At 38.2% G+C, this 16,308-nt stretch overlaps 1 protein-coding gene across 1 annotated transcript in view; it reads right to left on the minus strand.

Annotated features, from left to right (window-relative positions):
• Positions 1 to 16,308, minus strand: part of LPCAT1 (lysophosphatidylcholine acyltransferase 1) — a 98,371-nt gene that overhangs the window by 10,126 nt on the left and 71,937 nt on the right. Inside the window, exons 6-11 of the mRNA XM_075271015.1 lie at positions 16,106 to 16,164; positions 8,514 to 8,548; positions 8,290 to 8,344; positions 7,145 to 7,227; positions 4,181 to 4,306; positions 661 to 814 (exon numbers count right to left, since the gene is read on the minus strand). Of these exons, the coding sequence (XP_075127116.1) occupies positions 661 to 814; positions 4,181 to 4,306; positions 7,145 to 7,227; positions 8,290 to 8,344; positions 8,514 to 8,548; positions 16,106 to 16,164 (512 nt within the window). The remainder of the gene's footprint in view (positions 1 to 660; positions 815 to 4,180; positions 4,307 to 7,144; positions 7,228 to 8,289; positions 8,345 to 8,513; positions 8,549 to 16,105; positions 16,165 to 16,308) is intronic.

The following is a 16,308-nucleotide window of genomic DNA, read 5'->3' on the forward strand; positions in this document are numbered from 1 at the left end:
TGCACACAATACCACACGGCGGAGGGTTTGGTACACACTACTGCACACAATACCACATGAGAAGGGTTAGATACATGCGTCTGCACACAGTACCACACGCCAGAGGATTAGATACGCATGTCAGCACACAGTACCATAACCATATGCTGGAGGATTAGATACACGCATCTGCACACAGTACCACATGCTGGAGGATTAGATACGCACCACTCCACACAGTACCACATGCCAGTGGAATAAATACGTGTGTCAGCACACAGTACCACACACTGGAGGATTACATACATGGCTCTTAACAGAGTACCACATATTAGAGTTTTATTACATGTTTCCATAGCAACCCAGCTATCTTTCTTCACTACTTTATGTCAGCCTTAAAGGGACAGGGCGCTTTGAATGACACTATTACACAAGGTCACATACACACAGCTTTACTCCAGGTCTCCATAACATGCGATCGCAGGTTTTTCACTGGTATTCGAAATGAGATACACATGATCACATGACGCTAATGGACACACACACAAATGATATACAAAATACACCAGTGCAAAATTGGACAATTCTTATGGGGCCACTACACAAACCAAAAATTAAATATACCCGTGCGAAGCTGGGTCCTCCTGCTAGTATCTTATAAAGGGAGATGGAAAAACAAACCTCATCAAATAAGGCAAATAGGTCTTCTAATTTCTCTGTTACTGGAACAGATAAGTACTCTGCAAATTCCTTTAAGTTTATTCTTTCTCCATTTCTTTTTTTAGCACTTTCCGAGAACTGTTTCAATTCCTTTTCAAGCTTCTCTGGTTTTAAGCTATAGAAAAGCAAACAATTACAATTAGAATAAGGAAACAATAAGCTCTTTAGTTGATCCTCTATTTTGTCTCTTAAAAGGGAGTCTGTCAGGAGTAAATTGGTTATACACAGTCTACCAATAAGTATTTGGACACCTGTGGTAGAATAGAAAAAGAAAATTTATTCATATTCAATAGTTGGTAGAACCCAGCAGATGCTTCATTATGGATGGTATTGATCGACACAATACTCCTGGATGCCTGTTGAAACTCCTGGTGTATGTGAGCTATCTGTTGGGTGCGGTTCTTCCGAATTTCCCTGGCCAGCACCTGTCGGTCTCTGTCTCCTAGATTCGGGGTCTGCCGACTCTGGGCACATTTCGACAATCACCGTTCACCTTCCACTTCGTAATCATATAGACCACTGTTGATTTGGGGTAATTCATTTCGCTTGCTATGTCCCTTAAGGATTGACCATTTCTTTGGTACCCGACAATTACCCCTTTCTCAAAAGTGGAAAACTCTGCACTTCGTGGCACAATTTTATTCATGAGCAAATAAGGGGGAAAAAGTACTTTGGGGCTTGTCTTAGCTTACCTGGGCTTTATTTTTAGCTCTTGATTCCTGGGTAAGGTACTTTTCTCTTCATTTGTACATAAATACAAAACCCCATTTTTTAACCACCGTAAATTCCATTTTTTGTTGTATTCACTGGGGAACACAGCACCATGGGATATATATATATATATATATAGATCCACTAAGAGGCTGACACCAGGAATATCAAAAGAAGTCAGCTCCGCTTCTTGGCTACATTCTGTGCTAGTCAGTTTTAACCTAGTGTCAGCAGGAGGCAGATATGACCGGCCTCAGGTTTTTTCGTTTTACATTGTTTTCATTTTTCTTTAAGGTGCAGGGAGGTCTTCAGTGTGTACTCCACACTAATAAGACCTCCCTGAGGGCGCAACACTCTGCAGAGAGTGCCTCGCCATTCACCCAGTCCCCACTCGCTGCATCGGCTGCTGGAATGCTGGTGACCCCACTCCCACGTACAAAGAACATTGTTACTCCTAGTGTCAGCCTCCTAGTGGCCAGGTCTATAACCTATGGTACTGTGTCCCCCAGTAAAATAAGAGTGAAACAGAAATTTACATGAAAATGGGGCTGTAAACAGAATAACAGAGGTAGATTTAGAAACTACAGAAACATGACTACAAAGTATATAAGGTATAACAAATTTACTGCTCATTGACTCCTTTTAAGCTTGTACTTATATAGTACCCTATTAGGGACAGCACTAATGTACAGTTGCCACAGGACTTAAAGCAAGCTAAAGTCATATATCTTATGCAGTACATACAAAAGAAGGCAATCTGTAATACCTGCATTACAAATACAGGACGGATCACAAAACACAGTTTTCCTTGTATGGTTTGTACAGGATAATGCTCATCGGGCCATATAAATTAACACAAGTTCCTTACAGTAAAACAGTATTTGTTACCCAAAGGGTGTAACATAGAATCAATGGCTTGTTATCTTATATATAAAAAAAAAATAATAAGCACAACAACTCGCTATGACACCTATCCCAAACCAATTATAATAAGTCTAAAAATAGAAACTGAATACAATATGAAAATTATTTCAATGAGGTGTACTGAAATCTGAAACCATACAAATGACAGATGTACCAGAGTGTCAGGAGGAGGTAAGAAGCATGTCGGGTTTTTTCAATTGACTAGTGGATGTAGTTATAGACAATCATTTAGACACACTGCAACACAGCATGTCCAGTGAAGTTTGGTTCAATCCAACGGGTGTTTAAACAAAGAATAATAGGTAATATCACTCAAAAATTTCATACAGGCATTATACAGTGACTTCATGAAACAAGCCTCATATATGATGACAGAGAATGCAATATTCTTTGATGAAAGTGTTAGCACAGTATGTATGCACATTTAATTGATCTTCAGTGCCGTTTTTATGACCAAGATGGGGGTGAAATATCAAACACCGCACTCATCTCTATGAAAGTCTATGCAGCCTACACATAAATGGGGGTTGGTATACCGATACTCAAAGCTGAAATCATGAAATACCATAATACATAATTTATAACAAAATCTTGAAGTTTATTAATCCAATAAAAACATATGTAAGACAAAATCGCAAAAGGATGTAGATGATACAGTAAATGTACAATTGGAGAGCGGCGGAACAACACTTATGCAACCCCAAAAGTCAAATCCTCCAAGGATAGTGTAATATCAATGTTGAAAAGTCAATAGTAGTTACACTGAAATAGTAATTATTCACTAAGGTAACCTGAAATCGTTGAGGAGATGATAACTCCATACATTACACCGGTAAGTAAAATGCTGCAGCATATATTACACAAGTATCTAACGCTTACCCATAGTAAAGTAGTGTGAATAGAGGATGGGGGAAGCACGGGGTTTGGGATCCTCTGATTTTTATTGGCTAATTTCGGCACCCATCCAGCTACAAATATACGCCCTTTACTGCACAACCACACCCCCAGACGAAGGCAGACGCCGAAAGGCTCATAGGGTGAGAGCCGGCGGCCATCCGTGCTTCCCCCATCCTCCATTTACACTACTTTACTATGGGTAAGCGTTAGATACTTGTGTAATATATGCTGCAGCATTTTACTTACCGGTGTAATGTATGGAGTTATCTCCTCAACGATTTGAGGTTACCTTAGTGAATAATTACTATTTCAGTGTGACTACTATTGACTTTTCAACATTGATATTACACTTATATCCTTGGAGGATTTGACTTTTGGGGTTACATAAGTGTTGTTCCGCTCCTCTCCAATTGTACATTTACTTTATCATCTACATCCTTTTGCGATTGTTTGTCTTACATGTAATTTTATTGGATTAATAAACTTCAAGATTTTGTTATAAATTATGTATCATGGTATTTCATGATTTCAACTTTGAGTATCGGTATACCAACCCCCCTTTCCTGTAGCTCTTGTTTTTGGTATAGATACGTCTTATTATAGGTTCTATTCATTGGGATTACACTTGGTAATGTATTTTTTCATTCCCGTTTTTTACGGCTATGCTTTTTGTGTTGTTAGCCTACACAGAAAGTACAGTTATGAAACTACTGTAATCCCTAGACATAGACTGGGCTGAAAGATCAAACTGAGATTCATGTCTGGAATAAGTGAGGTGTTTCAGAAGGTGTTCCTGAACTGGTGTGTTACACAGCTACTGTCATTAACCAATTACAGGATCTTCAGTAATGGGCAAGTATGCAACAAAGTAACCACACAAGGGAAACTGTGTTCTATTTTTTTATGGCACACACTATTGTGTACATTGATGTAAATATATGTGACCTACCCCAAACTTCTAACAAGTCTTGCAAATTCCAGAAGAGATGTATCTGGTGGGAGATGCAGCTGTCCTTCAGCTAAAGCCAACTGGCAGTCTTCAAATGTATAGTCTGTGACAGACACACCCAAGGCTCTGGAAGATAAAGAAATAGAAACCTTAATCAGCTGATATATGAAAGTACTAGCTGGTACCCGCGACTTCGTCTGCGGTGATTGTAGAAGTGGGTGAATACAGGCGCGGGTAAGGTTTTCGTACTGTGTATAAGGTATGGGATATGAAATGTAACTTTGTATCCTGTTTTTGCTGTAATTCAGAATATACGTGAGACTTTTGTGTTGAAGTTAACTTGTATTTGAGCTGCTATACGGTGTTGTGAGAAACTTTACATAGTGACTTTGGGACAGAAGTATTTGAAGTTAACCCTTTCCCACCGATGGCATTTTTTGATTTTCGTTTTTGACTCCCCTCCTTCTAAACCCCATAACTTTTTTTATTTCTCCGCTCCCAGAGCCATATGAGGTCTTAATTTTTCCTGGGACAAATTTTTCTTCATGATGCCACCATTATTTATTCTATATAATGTACTGGGAAGCAGAGAAAAAATTCAAAATGGGGTGGATTTCAAGAAAAAATGCATTTCTGCAACTTTCTTACGGGCTTTGATTTTACGGCGTTCACTGTGCAACCAAAATGACATGTCCCCTGTATTCTGTGTTTCGTTACGATTCCGGGGATACCAAATTTATATGGTTTTATTTACATTTTGACCCCTTGAAAACAAATCCAAAACTGTGTTAAATTTTTTTTTTTTTTTTGAAAAGTCGCCATATACCGACAGCCGTAACTTTTTTATATGTGCGTGTACGGGGATGTATAGGGCGTCTTTTTTTTCAGGACCGGGTGTACTTTGTAGTTCTACCATTTTCGGGAAATGTTATTGCTTTGATCACTTTTTATTCAAATTTTTATCAGAATCAAAACAGTGAAAAAACGGCGGTTTGGCACTTTTGACCATTTTTCCCGCTACGGCGTTTAGCGAACAGGAAAAATATTTGTATAGCTTTGTAGAGCGGGCAATTTTGGATGCGGGGATACCTAACATGTATGTGTTTCACAGTTTTTAACTACTTTTATATGTGTTCTAGGGAAAGGGGGGTGATTTGAATCTTTTATCTTTTTTTTTTTATATATATTTTTTTTACTTTTTTAAAACTTTTTTTTTGCATTTATTAGACCTCCTAGGGGTATTGACATGGGTGGGCGGTGTCGCGGATTGTCAGAGCGGTGGGGGTTGGCAAACATGGCTGCTCCAGAGCGTTAAAGAGCGCCTCCTGGAGTATCGTTAAGGTGAGGGGCAAAGTGGTAAAGTATATGTGAATGTGATTGTGTGGGGTTAGGGGCTAGGCTGAAGAGGGCAATACGAATTTTGTGGCTTGCTATGGTCCAAAGTGTGTGAGATTGCAGAGATAGTGGTGTGAGTTTGGGTTTTGTGGGGGTCCTGGCACAAACGTATGTGCGCTATTGTGACGAAAAGTAGCCTATTGCGCAATCAAGTGTATTAACTATGTTTGTGGAAACTTTCAGCCAAATCGGTCAAGCGGGTTTTGCGTGATTGACTAACAAACATCCAAACCCACAAACATCCAAACTCACAAACTTTCACATTTATAATATTAATGGGATAAATGTACACAACGATTTTAAGGTGTAACCTTTCTGTAAGTACATTTTATTTCAACAAATCTAAAGGGAAAAAATTGCAACATCTTTTGTTATCAGATTGTGAAACATGCAAGACACTACAAAGTGAATAGTTGTTTTTGGTGGTTTCATCCTAGTTTTCAGACTAGTATAATAAATTGTAACGTATTTTCAATTTGTAAACTGTATTCAGACAGGTAGTAGTCAGCCCCCTCCCCCACCCTGGACATATTAGTCTAGCTTCAGCACCATGGACAGCATTAGCCTGGAAACTAGAAAACTGACCATGAAGGCAGACCTGTAACCAGTACATGGCACAGCAGTTAAGGAATAAGTTTGCTGTATTTTACCTACTATTTATATAAAAAAAATCTTTACTGCAAATTATGTACAATGGTTGTTGAGCTGCTTCATACAACTTTAAAGTTTATGGACATTTCTTTCCTCTTAAAAAAGTTAATATCGGATATAGAATTCTTCACAGCAACTTTTTATTTTTTTTTCATGTTCTTCAAGTCATAAAAATGAAGCTATAAGAATTTGTTATCTCAGTAATTGCACTGACCAGGATTTTAAAAAACACATCATTTTTACTGCACTCAACCCCCACAAAAAATTACTGTTTAGTAAAACATTATATAAGGAATTAAAAGACGCCACTAGAAAATACACTTATCTTCCAATAAATAAGCCCTCGTGTAGCTCAAGCTACAAAAAAGAAGGGTTTTGTAGGTATCTGCCCTTATTCTACTGGTATCACTGCACTTTCTGAGCCTCACATCACAGGGCAGTGGGGAACACCCCCCTTCACAGTAAAAGGCTATATAAGTGTACCATCAGGTGGTCATTGCTCACAACCCAGCTATGACATTGAGATGCAAAGCTGACCCCTCTGATAGTGTAGTCCAGTGCTCCATATCTAAGACGATCAATAACAAAGGTCACCCTAAATATGGAGTCCATCTATTTACTTCCAAGATTGCCTATGTATGTCGCATGGAAGCAATTTATACTTACCAAACTGATAATAATCTAAAGTTTATTTTTCTGGATATGTATGCAGTTTTGTAAAATATTCCTACATATGGGCAGTAATAATTTTCAACATGGAATACTCAAGTCGCATTAGTGTACATTTCCTGAGAGAAACAGACTCTGCTTCTATAAATCCAAAAGTAGTGATGCTTTTGAGTATAATAAATATAATATTAACTACTAAAAACGTGAACAGGAAACAAAAATAAGATAGAAAAACTTTGTGGTACATACTTGGCCATTACATGTCTGACGTTGTTTGCATACAGAGCAGGGTTACTCTTCTCTTCTTCAGATGGAGTATAGATGGGAAGAAACTACAAGATACAACAGGCAACCAAATACACATATGAAGAAATATATAAGAGCGATTCCCTGCTGTTTGAGAGTTATTAAATGTCAGTTAATGGTATTTTAGGCAAGGTCTCATAATCCAAAGAGACATTAATTAAAAAAAAAAAAAAAAAAAAAAAGAAAAAAATAGGCATCACTGACGAGATGTCAACTGAATTTAAGCGATTTTATTATGTCAAGGACTCAACCAACACTAGATTTAAAAAAAAAACAAAAAAAAACAAAACACTTTCTATGTTCATCTATAGCCAAGATATGAATAAGTGGTATGGCTCTTACACTAGAGTTCACCATTAGTGGTTTATTATTCTGTCTCTAGTACCAAGTAATGATTCTAGTAATGATTACAACCTTCCTGGGGCAGTCTGGGTAGAATAGCATATCTAGCTGTTAACATTTGTGGGGTCATCTGCAAGGGGCCCACAAGTCTCACGCGAATCCTAAGACACTGGAAGGATAAAACTGCTATGCAGCATCTATTGTTCAGAATTTAAGTTATCAGAACAAGGGCATGCTCTGGGATTGCAGCTCTGAAGGGGCAGAATTGTGAAGGCAGCTCAGGACTACAGTGCAGACTGTACCGCAGGATCAGGGTAAGATAAGCATTACAATGTATTTATATAAATTACTCAACTATTAATTTAGAGCAATTTTATATGTGAACGGTGATATAATGTCCACAGGTAAACATATTCTGGCAAGTAAAACCTCATGATGATTTCTACTTTGTCAGTTTAGAATAAGGCAAAAATGGGTTCACTTGGTAAGGTGGTCCAATTCTGTATGTCTGCAAGTCATTAATAATGTGGGCTAGACTATCAAAATAGCATATTGTAACTTCTGAGCAACATGCATGTCCTCAAAACATATAGCTTCAGCTAATACTCTCCTCCCAAAAAGCAGCAACATTTTCATAAATAAAATATAAGCTGTATGAATCCTAACACTACACAACAGGCTTACTGTACACACATATAAAAGAAATGTATAAGCATTCACAGCTATTTCAGAATCACCTTACTTACCTCGATTTCTACATAGTTGTGGAACTGACATAAAGTATAGTACAGTATATCCATCCTAAAAAAAAATAAATAGAAACAAACAAATAAAATGGTGCAACCCCTGGCAATCCACGATTATACACTAGGATCTCAACACTGGGCAGGTATGTTGTGTAGGAATTTCTACTATAAATCTACTCAGAATTCATTTACAGGTTTTCAAAGTAAAAGGAAAAAACACTTACGCTCCAGGTCCTTGCCATGTCCAGGTAATCGTGTCCTAAGATTAAAATGACAATAAATATAATTAAAAAAAAAAAAAGATCATATAAAGAAATTATAATGCCCTTATACAAATACAAGTTTCTAATTTGTTAAAAATATCAAATCATGGAATCATGGAAGTAGCAGGTATCACCTAAGATCTGCAAAATATCAATTCAGCGCTATTGCGCTGTAGAGTGAGAGGGGGGCGTTCCTCTACTCCTGACAGTGCTCGTCCATAGGTAACACTGGGGGGGGGGGTGCGTTCCTCACCACTCAGCATCATCACTAGGGGTAAGGAACGCCCCCTTGCATAGTACAGCGCAATAGACGTTACTGTGAGGAGGGGCATTCCTGACAGACTGTCAAAAATGCTCTTCTGACACTGAAAAGCTACGGTAACAGCCCTGATAGCTCTTCAGCGGGGGCACAGAATGGGAAAACAGATAGTGCACTGAATTCGGCGTATTGTAGGCTTTCTAGTGGTGTATTACATCGCATGTGCCCCAGGAGGTGAAAGGTCCTCTTTAAGCCACATACAGTATAACCTCAAAAATCATATCAAGTGGTGTTGGATTATTGCAATGCCTCCTGTTTGTCAATGTGCCAGTTATCGTCACTTGTCACAAACAGAATACTTGATCTGAGAGATCGTGGCTTATCACTTTAGCAGATTGCTACGTGCATAGGCCGAGATGTCAGCACTGTACAACATTGCATGATCTGGTGGTAAGGAGAACTAGGACAGATGGAATGACAACAAGAGATGCACAAAGGTGAACCTCTGCATAGGCAGATCGTCTGACTGGGAGAATGGCACCTAGTAATCCATTCTGTACTGCACATGAAATTGAATGTCACATCCCAAGTCTGGAGTGGCAGTGTTGACGCAAACTAGGAGAAAGCATGTGAAAGACATTGGGCAATGGGGCAATTGTCCAGTTATAGTTGTTCTATTGATCTCATTCCACAGCTCTCAAAGGCTATCACAGTGAAAAGGAAAACCGTAATGGAGGTCTATCCTCTTCATCCATAAGGACTACTTTTCTTTTGGATGCAATAAGAGCTGGAGATTGGTCTAAAGACTACATAGAAAACACCATAAAGAGGACTTCCCAAGGGAACGTCACATCCCACTACTCCTGGGCTTATGGTGTGCACCGATATATAATGTACAATAGCCAAGGGTGAAAGCAAGGTAACTTACACATGCAACACGTTTATGGGAACTTATGCAACAATGTTGGGAAGAAATTTATGAATAATATCTGAGTGCCATGCTTGCATAAAACTGGTATATCACCTAGAAGTAGATACTTTGAAGAGTCAAGAATGTAGCTTTCATTTGTTGAAACAAAGCTAATCCATTATATTTATTTATCCTAACTTATTTCTTCATTTATTTCATTTCGAAGAACATTTGTGTAATTGTGCAAATATTTAAAAAAAAAAACCTGGAAAAAATCTTGGTGTTCTAAAACTTTTGACCAGAACTGTGTATGTATATAATATATACACATACATATCTACACACATTTTTACTAATATAACAATAATTAATATATAGCCTAACTTTCAAACAGGTTTTGATTACCTGGCAGGATATGTAACCGTAACAATTATTGTAATATACTTTATTAACAAATATTGGCTCCTTTCCATGAAACCATGCACTGAAATCAACTTTTCTTCCTGATCTGTGTATTGCTAGCTGAAATATCTATACAAAGATTCTGACTGTGTATGGGTGGGTGGGCTGTTGCTCAATTCAAAGAAGCTGTAAAAAACATATAACAGAGAATCTCAGCTTCTATAAGATACCAATACAGTAATTCTTCCTTTATTATTTATGTCGATATCCCTTTTTTGCTGTATCATGTATTACATTCAAAATTAGTTAGTAAATATTATCTACCATATCTCTGCTTTATATTGGCATTATCTTTTAATTGTTCTTCTATTCATTCTGGGTGTTAGAAGACTAACTAGTCTATCAGCAACTTTCCAAATTTATAAGTTTCCAAAAACCATTTTTTAGTGACTACTTCAGTTGTGAAGAGGATTTTAAAGGTCACAATTAGTGTTGAGAGAGTAGTATTCGATCAAATACCTTGCTGGCATAAGAATGCATGTAATCAGCCGAACACCAAGGGGTTAAACGCATCGAATATTCGAAGCGTTTAACCCCTTGGTGTTCGGCGGATTACACGCATTCCTATGCCGGCAAGGTATTTGATCGAATACTACTCGCTCAACACTAGTCAGTATACGAGAACCCCCCCCCCCCATATATAGAAAATCCCCCCCATTTTGAAAACCACACCCTTCAAATAACTCAAAACAGCATTTAGGAAGGTTGTTAACTAGAGATGAGCAAATAGTATTCAACGAATAGTTTCGAATACCTCCATTCCCATAGGAATGCATGTAAGTGGCCAAACAGCAGGGGGTTAAGCCCCGACTGCTAACATGCATTCCTATGGGAGCGAAGTATTCAAATCTAGTATTTGCTCAACACTATTGTTAACGCTTTAAGCATTTCACATGTATTAAAGTAATACGGAAGTGAAATTTAGACATTTCATTTTTCTTCAGTAATATTTTCATGTAGCTCTAAAATTTAAATATTCACAAGGGGTTAAAGGAGAAAATGCATCTCACAATATATTATGCAATTTCTCCCAAGCATAGAAATATTCCATACGTGGATGAAAACTGCTGTTTGGGCCCACAGTAGGGAACAGAAGGCGAGGAGTGCCATTAAGCTTTTGGAGGGCACAATCATTTTCCATTGCCACAACGCATTTGCAGAGCCCCTAAGGTGCCAGTGAAAGGATTTCTGCATCCTGCTAAAAATTATTTCCCTCTAACTGAAAACAAGGGGAGGCATAAAAAGGGCGGATTAGGGTTTTACCACGATAAAAATATTGATGACCTATCCTAAAGATAGTTCACTAATATGACATCTAGGAGATCCAAAACCTCCACAGATGATCTATACTCAGCAGCTGAAACACAGAGAATGGAGCAGGAAGCAGATAGCTCTGTTCTCTGTAACAAGAAAAAGCCAATGCCATTTAGGTCCCATTTAAAGAGCTAATCTGTGTATCCGTTCTGGCCACTACACTGAGAACAGAGCTGTCTGCTTCCCGCTCCATTCCTTGTGTATCAACTGCTCAATGATTGGCGTTCCAGGTGTCAGACGCACTCCCTACCTCTCGTCTGATGTTGATGACCCATCCTTAAGACAGGTCATCAATATTTTTACTCCAGAAAAGCTCTTTAATGCTCCTACTATAGCATGTTTGTTCTTTGGCAGTATCAAAGAAGCACAGGCCCGCTGTAATAGTTGAAGGAATACATTGTAGTACCAGGATCCACCACCAGGACCTGGGAAACACAGTTTTTGCTGCGAGGCATGTTTCACCTGTAGTATTTTTTTTTTTTTTTTAAATTCTTGTGGGTCTCCTGTTGAAACCTGGGGCCAATATCCTAGGGGGAAATGCATTGACACCTAGAAATATGCCGGTCTATCTTGGTATAGAGACCTAAGAACTGACTATTTGCTGGTCTACCTTGTTACATAGATCTACACAGAGACCTACTGTAGATCTAGTAAGTCTCAGCTGTTTCTTGGGCTTGTTATTTACCAGTCTGACTCCTGTGTGCATAATACAGGGCTCTGTTTGATATATATTCCCATGTATTCCATCTACATGTGAGATACCCCTACATACATTGGAAGGGTTTCAAACACATATTGCATTGGGGACAGATTATTGTTGTCCAGTGTCAGATTTGCCTTTGTGTATATTCAACTTTCTAACGGTGTTGGATATTTACTATGGAGTTGTTTTTAACTCTAATGTTTGGGTTCATGTATTGCATATACTAAATACAGGATTTGCACGCTCTAAGGGGGCACAGTAGATGCTACCTGTGTCACTAATAGACTCTGTTTCATGCCTTGTATAGAGTGCGTATTTATCTTATATCACACATACCATAGATTACTGTTTGAGGGTATGATTCATAATAGATGATAGATAGATAGATAGATAGATAGATAGATAGATAGATAGATAGATAGATAGATAGAGTTAAATCGACCAAGGCAGTCCTTTATAGTGCTTATCCATTATATTTATAATACTGATCCCTTTATTTTTGGCATTTACATACCTATTAGGGTTTGGAATTATTCCGTCTTTTTACTTTATATTAAAAGTTGTGTTTTAGCCTGATTTAGGACTGTAGTTCCGTTTTTGTGAGTATATGACGCTGGTTAAACAACACCGAGAATGTGGTGTACTTACTAAAGTACAGAACAGTACTTACAGAATTGTTATTACTCTGCTTAGTGCAGGGTCTGATGAGTTGCTGCCATTTCATACTATAAAGTAATTTCCCTATTATTTTTTTATTTTATATAATGTCATTTTCTAATATATTTCAAGTGGCTCCCAGCCAAAGCTCCAATGTCAAGTATGCTTCCTACAGTGCCTTGCAAAAGTATTCACACCCCTTGAATTTTTCCCCATTTTGTCACCTTACAACCACACACTTAAATGTCTTTTATTGAGATTTTAAGAGATAGACCAACACAAAGTGGCAGATATTTGCGAATCGGAACAAAAATGATACATGGTTGTCAAAATTTTTATCAAATAAAAATCTGAAAAGTGTGACGCGCCAAAGTATTCTGCCCCCTAAATCAATACTTTGTAAAGTCACCTTTGGCTGCAATTACAGCTGCAAGTCTTTTGGGGAATGTCTCTACCAGTTTTGTGCATCTAGAGACTGAGATTTTTACCCTTTCAAGCTCAGATGGAGAGCATCTGTGAACAGCAATTTTCACGTCACAGATTCTCAATAGGATTTAGGTCCGGGCTTTGACTGAGCCAATCTAACATATGAATATTCTTTGATCTAAACCATTCCACTGTAGGCCGGCTGTATGTTTAGGATCACTGTCTTGCTAAGGCGAACCTCCTTCCCAGTTTCAAGTCTATTGCAACCTCGTACAGGTTTTCTTTCAGAATTACTTTCTATTTAGCTCCATCCATATTCCCATCAATTCTGACCAACTTCCCTGTCTCTACTGAAGAAAAGCCTCCCCACAGCATGATGCTGCCACCACCATGTATCACAGTGGAGATGGTGTGTTCAGGCTGATGAGCAGTGTTACTTTTCCGCCACACATTGCACTTTGCAATTATGCGAAAGTTCAACTTTGGTCTCATCTGACCAGAGCACCTTCTTCCACATGTTAGCTGTGTCCCCTATTTGGCTTGTGACAAACTGCAATCAGCACTTTTTAGGTCTTTTGGTTTTCTTCCTGCCACTCTTCCATAAAGGCCAGTTTTGTGGAGTGCACAACCTATAGTTGTCCTGTGAGCAGATTCCCCCACCAGAGCTGTGGATTTGTGCAGCTCCTACAGAGCGACCATGGGCCTGTTGGCTACTTCTCTTACCAGTGTTCTCCTTGCTCAATGTGTCTGTTTAAGTGGATGGCCATGTCTTGGTAGGCCTATAGTTGTGGGATACTGAAAGTTTGGGACATGTATTCAGAACCTAACCCTGCTTTAAATTTATCCATAACTTTATCTTTTATCCTGTCTAGTGAGTTCCTTGTTCCTCATGATGCAGTTTGTTCACTAGTGTTCGTTAACAAACCACTGAGGCCTTCACAGAACAGGCGTATTTATAATGAGACTAAATTACACACAACTGGACTCTTAACTAATTAAGTGACTTGTGAAGTCAACAGATTGCACTGGATTTTATTTAGGGATATCAGTACAGGGGGCTTAATACTTTTGCATGTCACACTTTTCAGATTTTTATTGGATTAAAATTTTGAAAACAATTTATTTCCTTGAACTTCACAATTATCTGCTTCTTTGTGTTTGATTATCATTTAAAATCTCAATAAAATACATTGACTTTTTTTGTGAGCCCAATATAGGGATCACAATGTACAATTTATTTATTTTTTTCTTTGTAGAATGGGAAGAAATCCATGCAAACACGGGGAGAACATACAAATTCCTTACAGATGTTGCTTCTGCCGGGATTTGAACCCAGGACTTCAGTGCTGCAAGGCTGCAGTGCTAACCACTGAGACGCCGTGTTGCCCCAAAATACATTGACATTTGTGATTGTAAGGTCACAAAATTTGAAAGTTCTAGAGATATGAATACTTTCATAAGACACTGTATGGTTCTCATGAACAGAGTAGGACATGACGCAAAATACTAACAAGGACACAAGAGTCAATAAGGTGTCAACATTTACAAACTTAAATTGAGCAAGTGAAGGCTTTATAACTTTTAGGACTTGGTATATAATCACTTGCAGCTTATAAGTCCACACTATTTCAACGTCAGTGACTAATATTCATGCACTATAAGCACCAGAAATGCCTTACATATTCCAGTGGACAAATGCAGAATCACTATACTATCAGTCACTGTTAAGTCTCATAAATTGGAGGCATTTCTTCATCTCATGATTTTTCCATTTGTCTTCACATAGTGAATATATTATGGCACCAAGTCAGTGCTGTTTAAATAGCTTATGGTAAGACTAAAGCAATCTAAAGAAGTGACGCATCAGTCTAGGATGTAAGCTCCTGTGCCCAGCACTGTAGAGACATAGGAGGATTCCATTTCAGGCACTGAAAGCCCATGCTGTATGGTAGATCCTGGAAAAGGAACTAACAGGATCCATCTGTATGAGAAATAAACAGACACTGGGATTTTTCTGTAGCGTTGTCTATGTAAGCAGTGTGTGAACCACTACAAAGCAAATATCAGAAGAGCGAGCTTGAGCTTATTTATTAAGAAGGAATCACTTTCACAGAGCAGCACACAATCCTATCATACACAGCGACCACAGAAGAGCCAGCAGAGAAGGAGTTACACAGAAGCTAACATGAGTGTAGTAATAAGAGCCCGGCTCCAGGGAAAGGCTTCAGCTCGCTCTTTGTACCTATTTGTTTCGTAAACAACATGCATTACAGTCAGGGGATTTATACAGTCTCATAAGCCAAACGACTTTATTTATTTCTCAAGTCAAATACTGATTCAGAGACCATAGAGATTTCTATCAATTGTACTGCCCGCACAGATGGTGAAACTAATCATATACTGTATAACAGGGGTACTGTCCATTACACGCAAGGCTGTCTAATATCTTTATACAGGAGAAAGATTCATGTACCAGGTGACTGTGGGAGTAATGTATATATAATAATACACAAACAATGAAAGGTGCTCATGTTGTATCTACTGTACTTGAAGGTCAGGCTCAGCAGTCCAACCAATTACCTTATTTACTGCAATAACCATTCAACAAAATGCGAAGGTTATATATGGTAAGGTTAGGCTTATATAGGAGGATTGGGAATTTTTCATCAAGTTAGTGTGTGTTTTATAGAAACAAATATGCATGTTATGCTCCTTACGTCTCATTCTTCCAAATTTATGGAGCTTTATTTGCAATGACATTCAGATTTCTGACAGAACCATAATGAGGAAAAAATGCATTATTTTGTAGAAAGATTACGTACCATTTTGTTGGGATATCTCAAAACGACTGGTTGTACAGGAACACCAGGAATAAATGCACCTGAACCGAAAGAAAGAGTAAGAGTATGAAAAAATAAATAAATATATATACACAAGTGATATTGAAAAAGTACCAACGCAAACAAAATACATGGAATGCTTCCTCTGGATAACACCATAATACAGAAATACAAGATTTTATTTG

The sequence above is a fragment of the Leptodactylus fuscus genome, chromosome 4 (assembly GCF_031893055.1).
Source record: "Leptodactylus fuscus isolate aLepFus1 chromosome 4, aLepFus1.hap2, whole genome shotgun sequence".
Lineage (NCBI taxonomy): Eukaryota > Metazoa > Chordata > Amphibia > Anura > Leptodactylidae > Leptodactylus > Leptodactylus fuscus.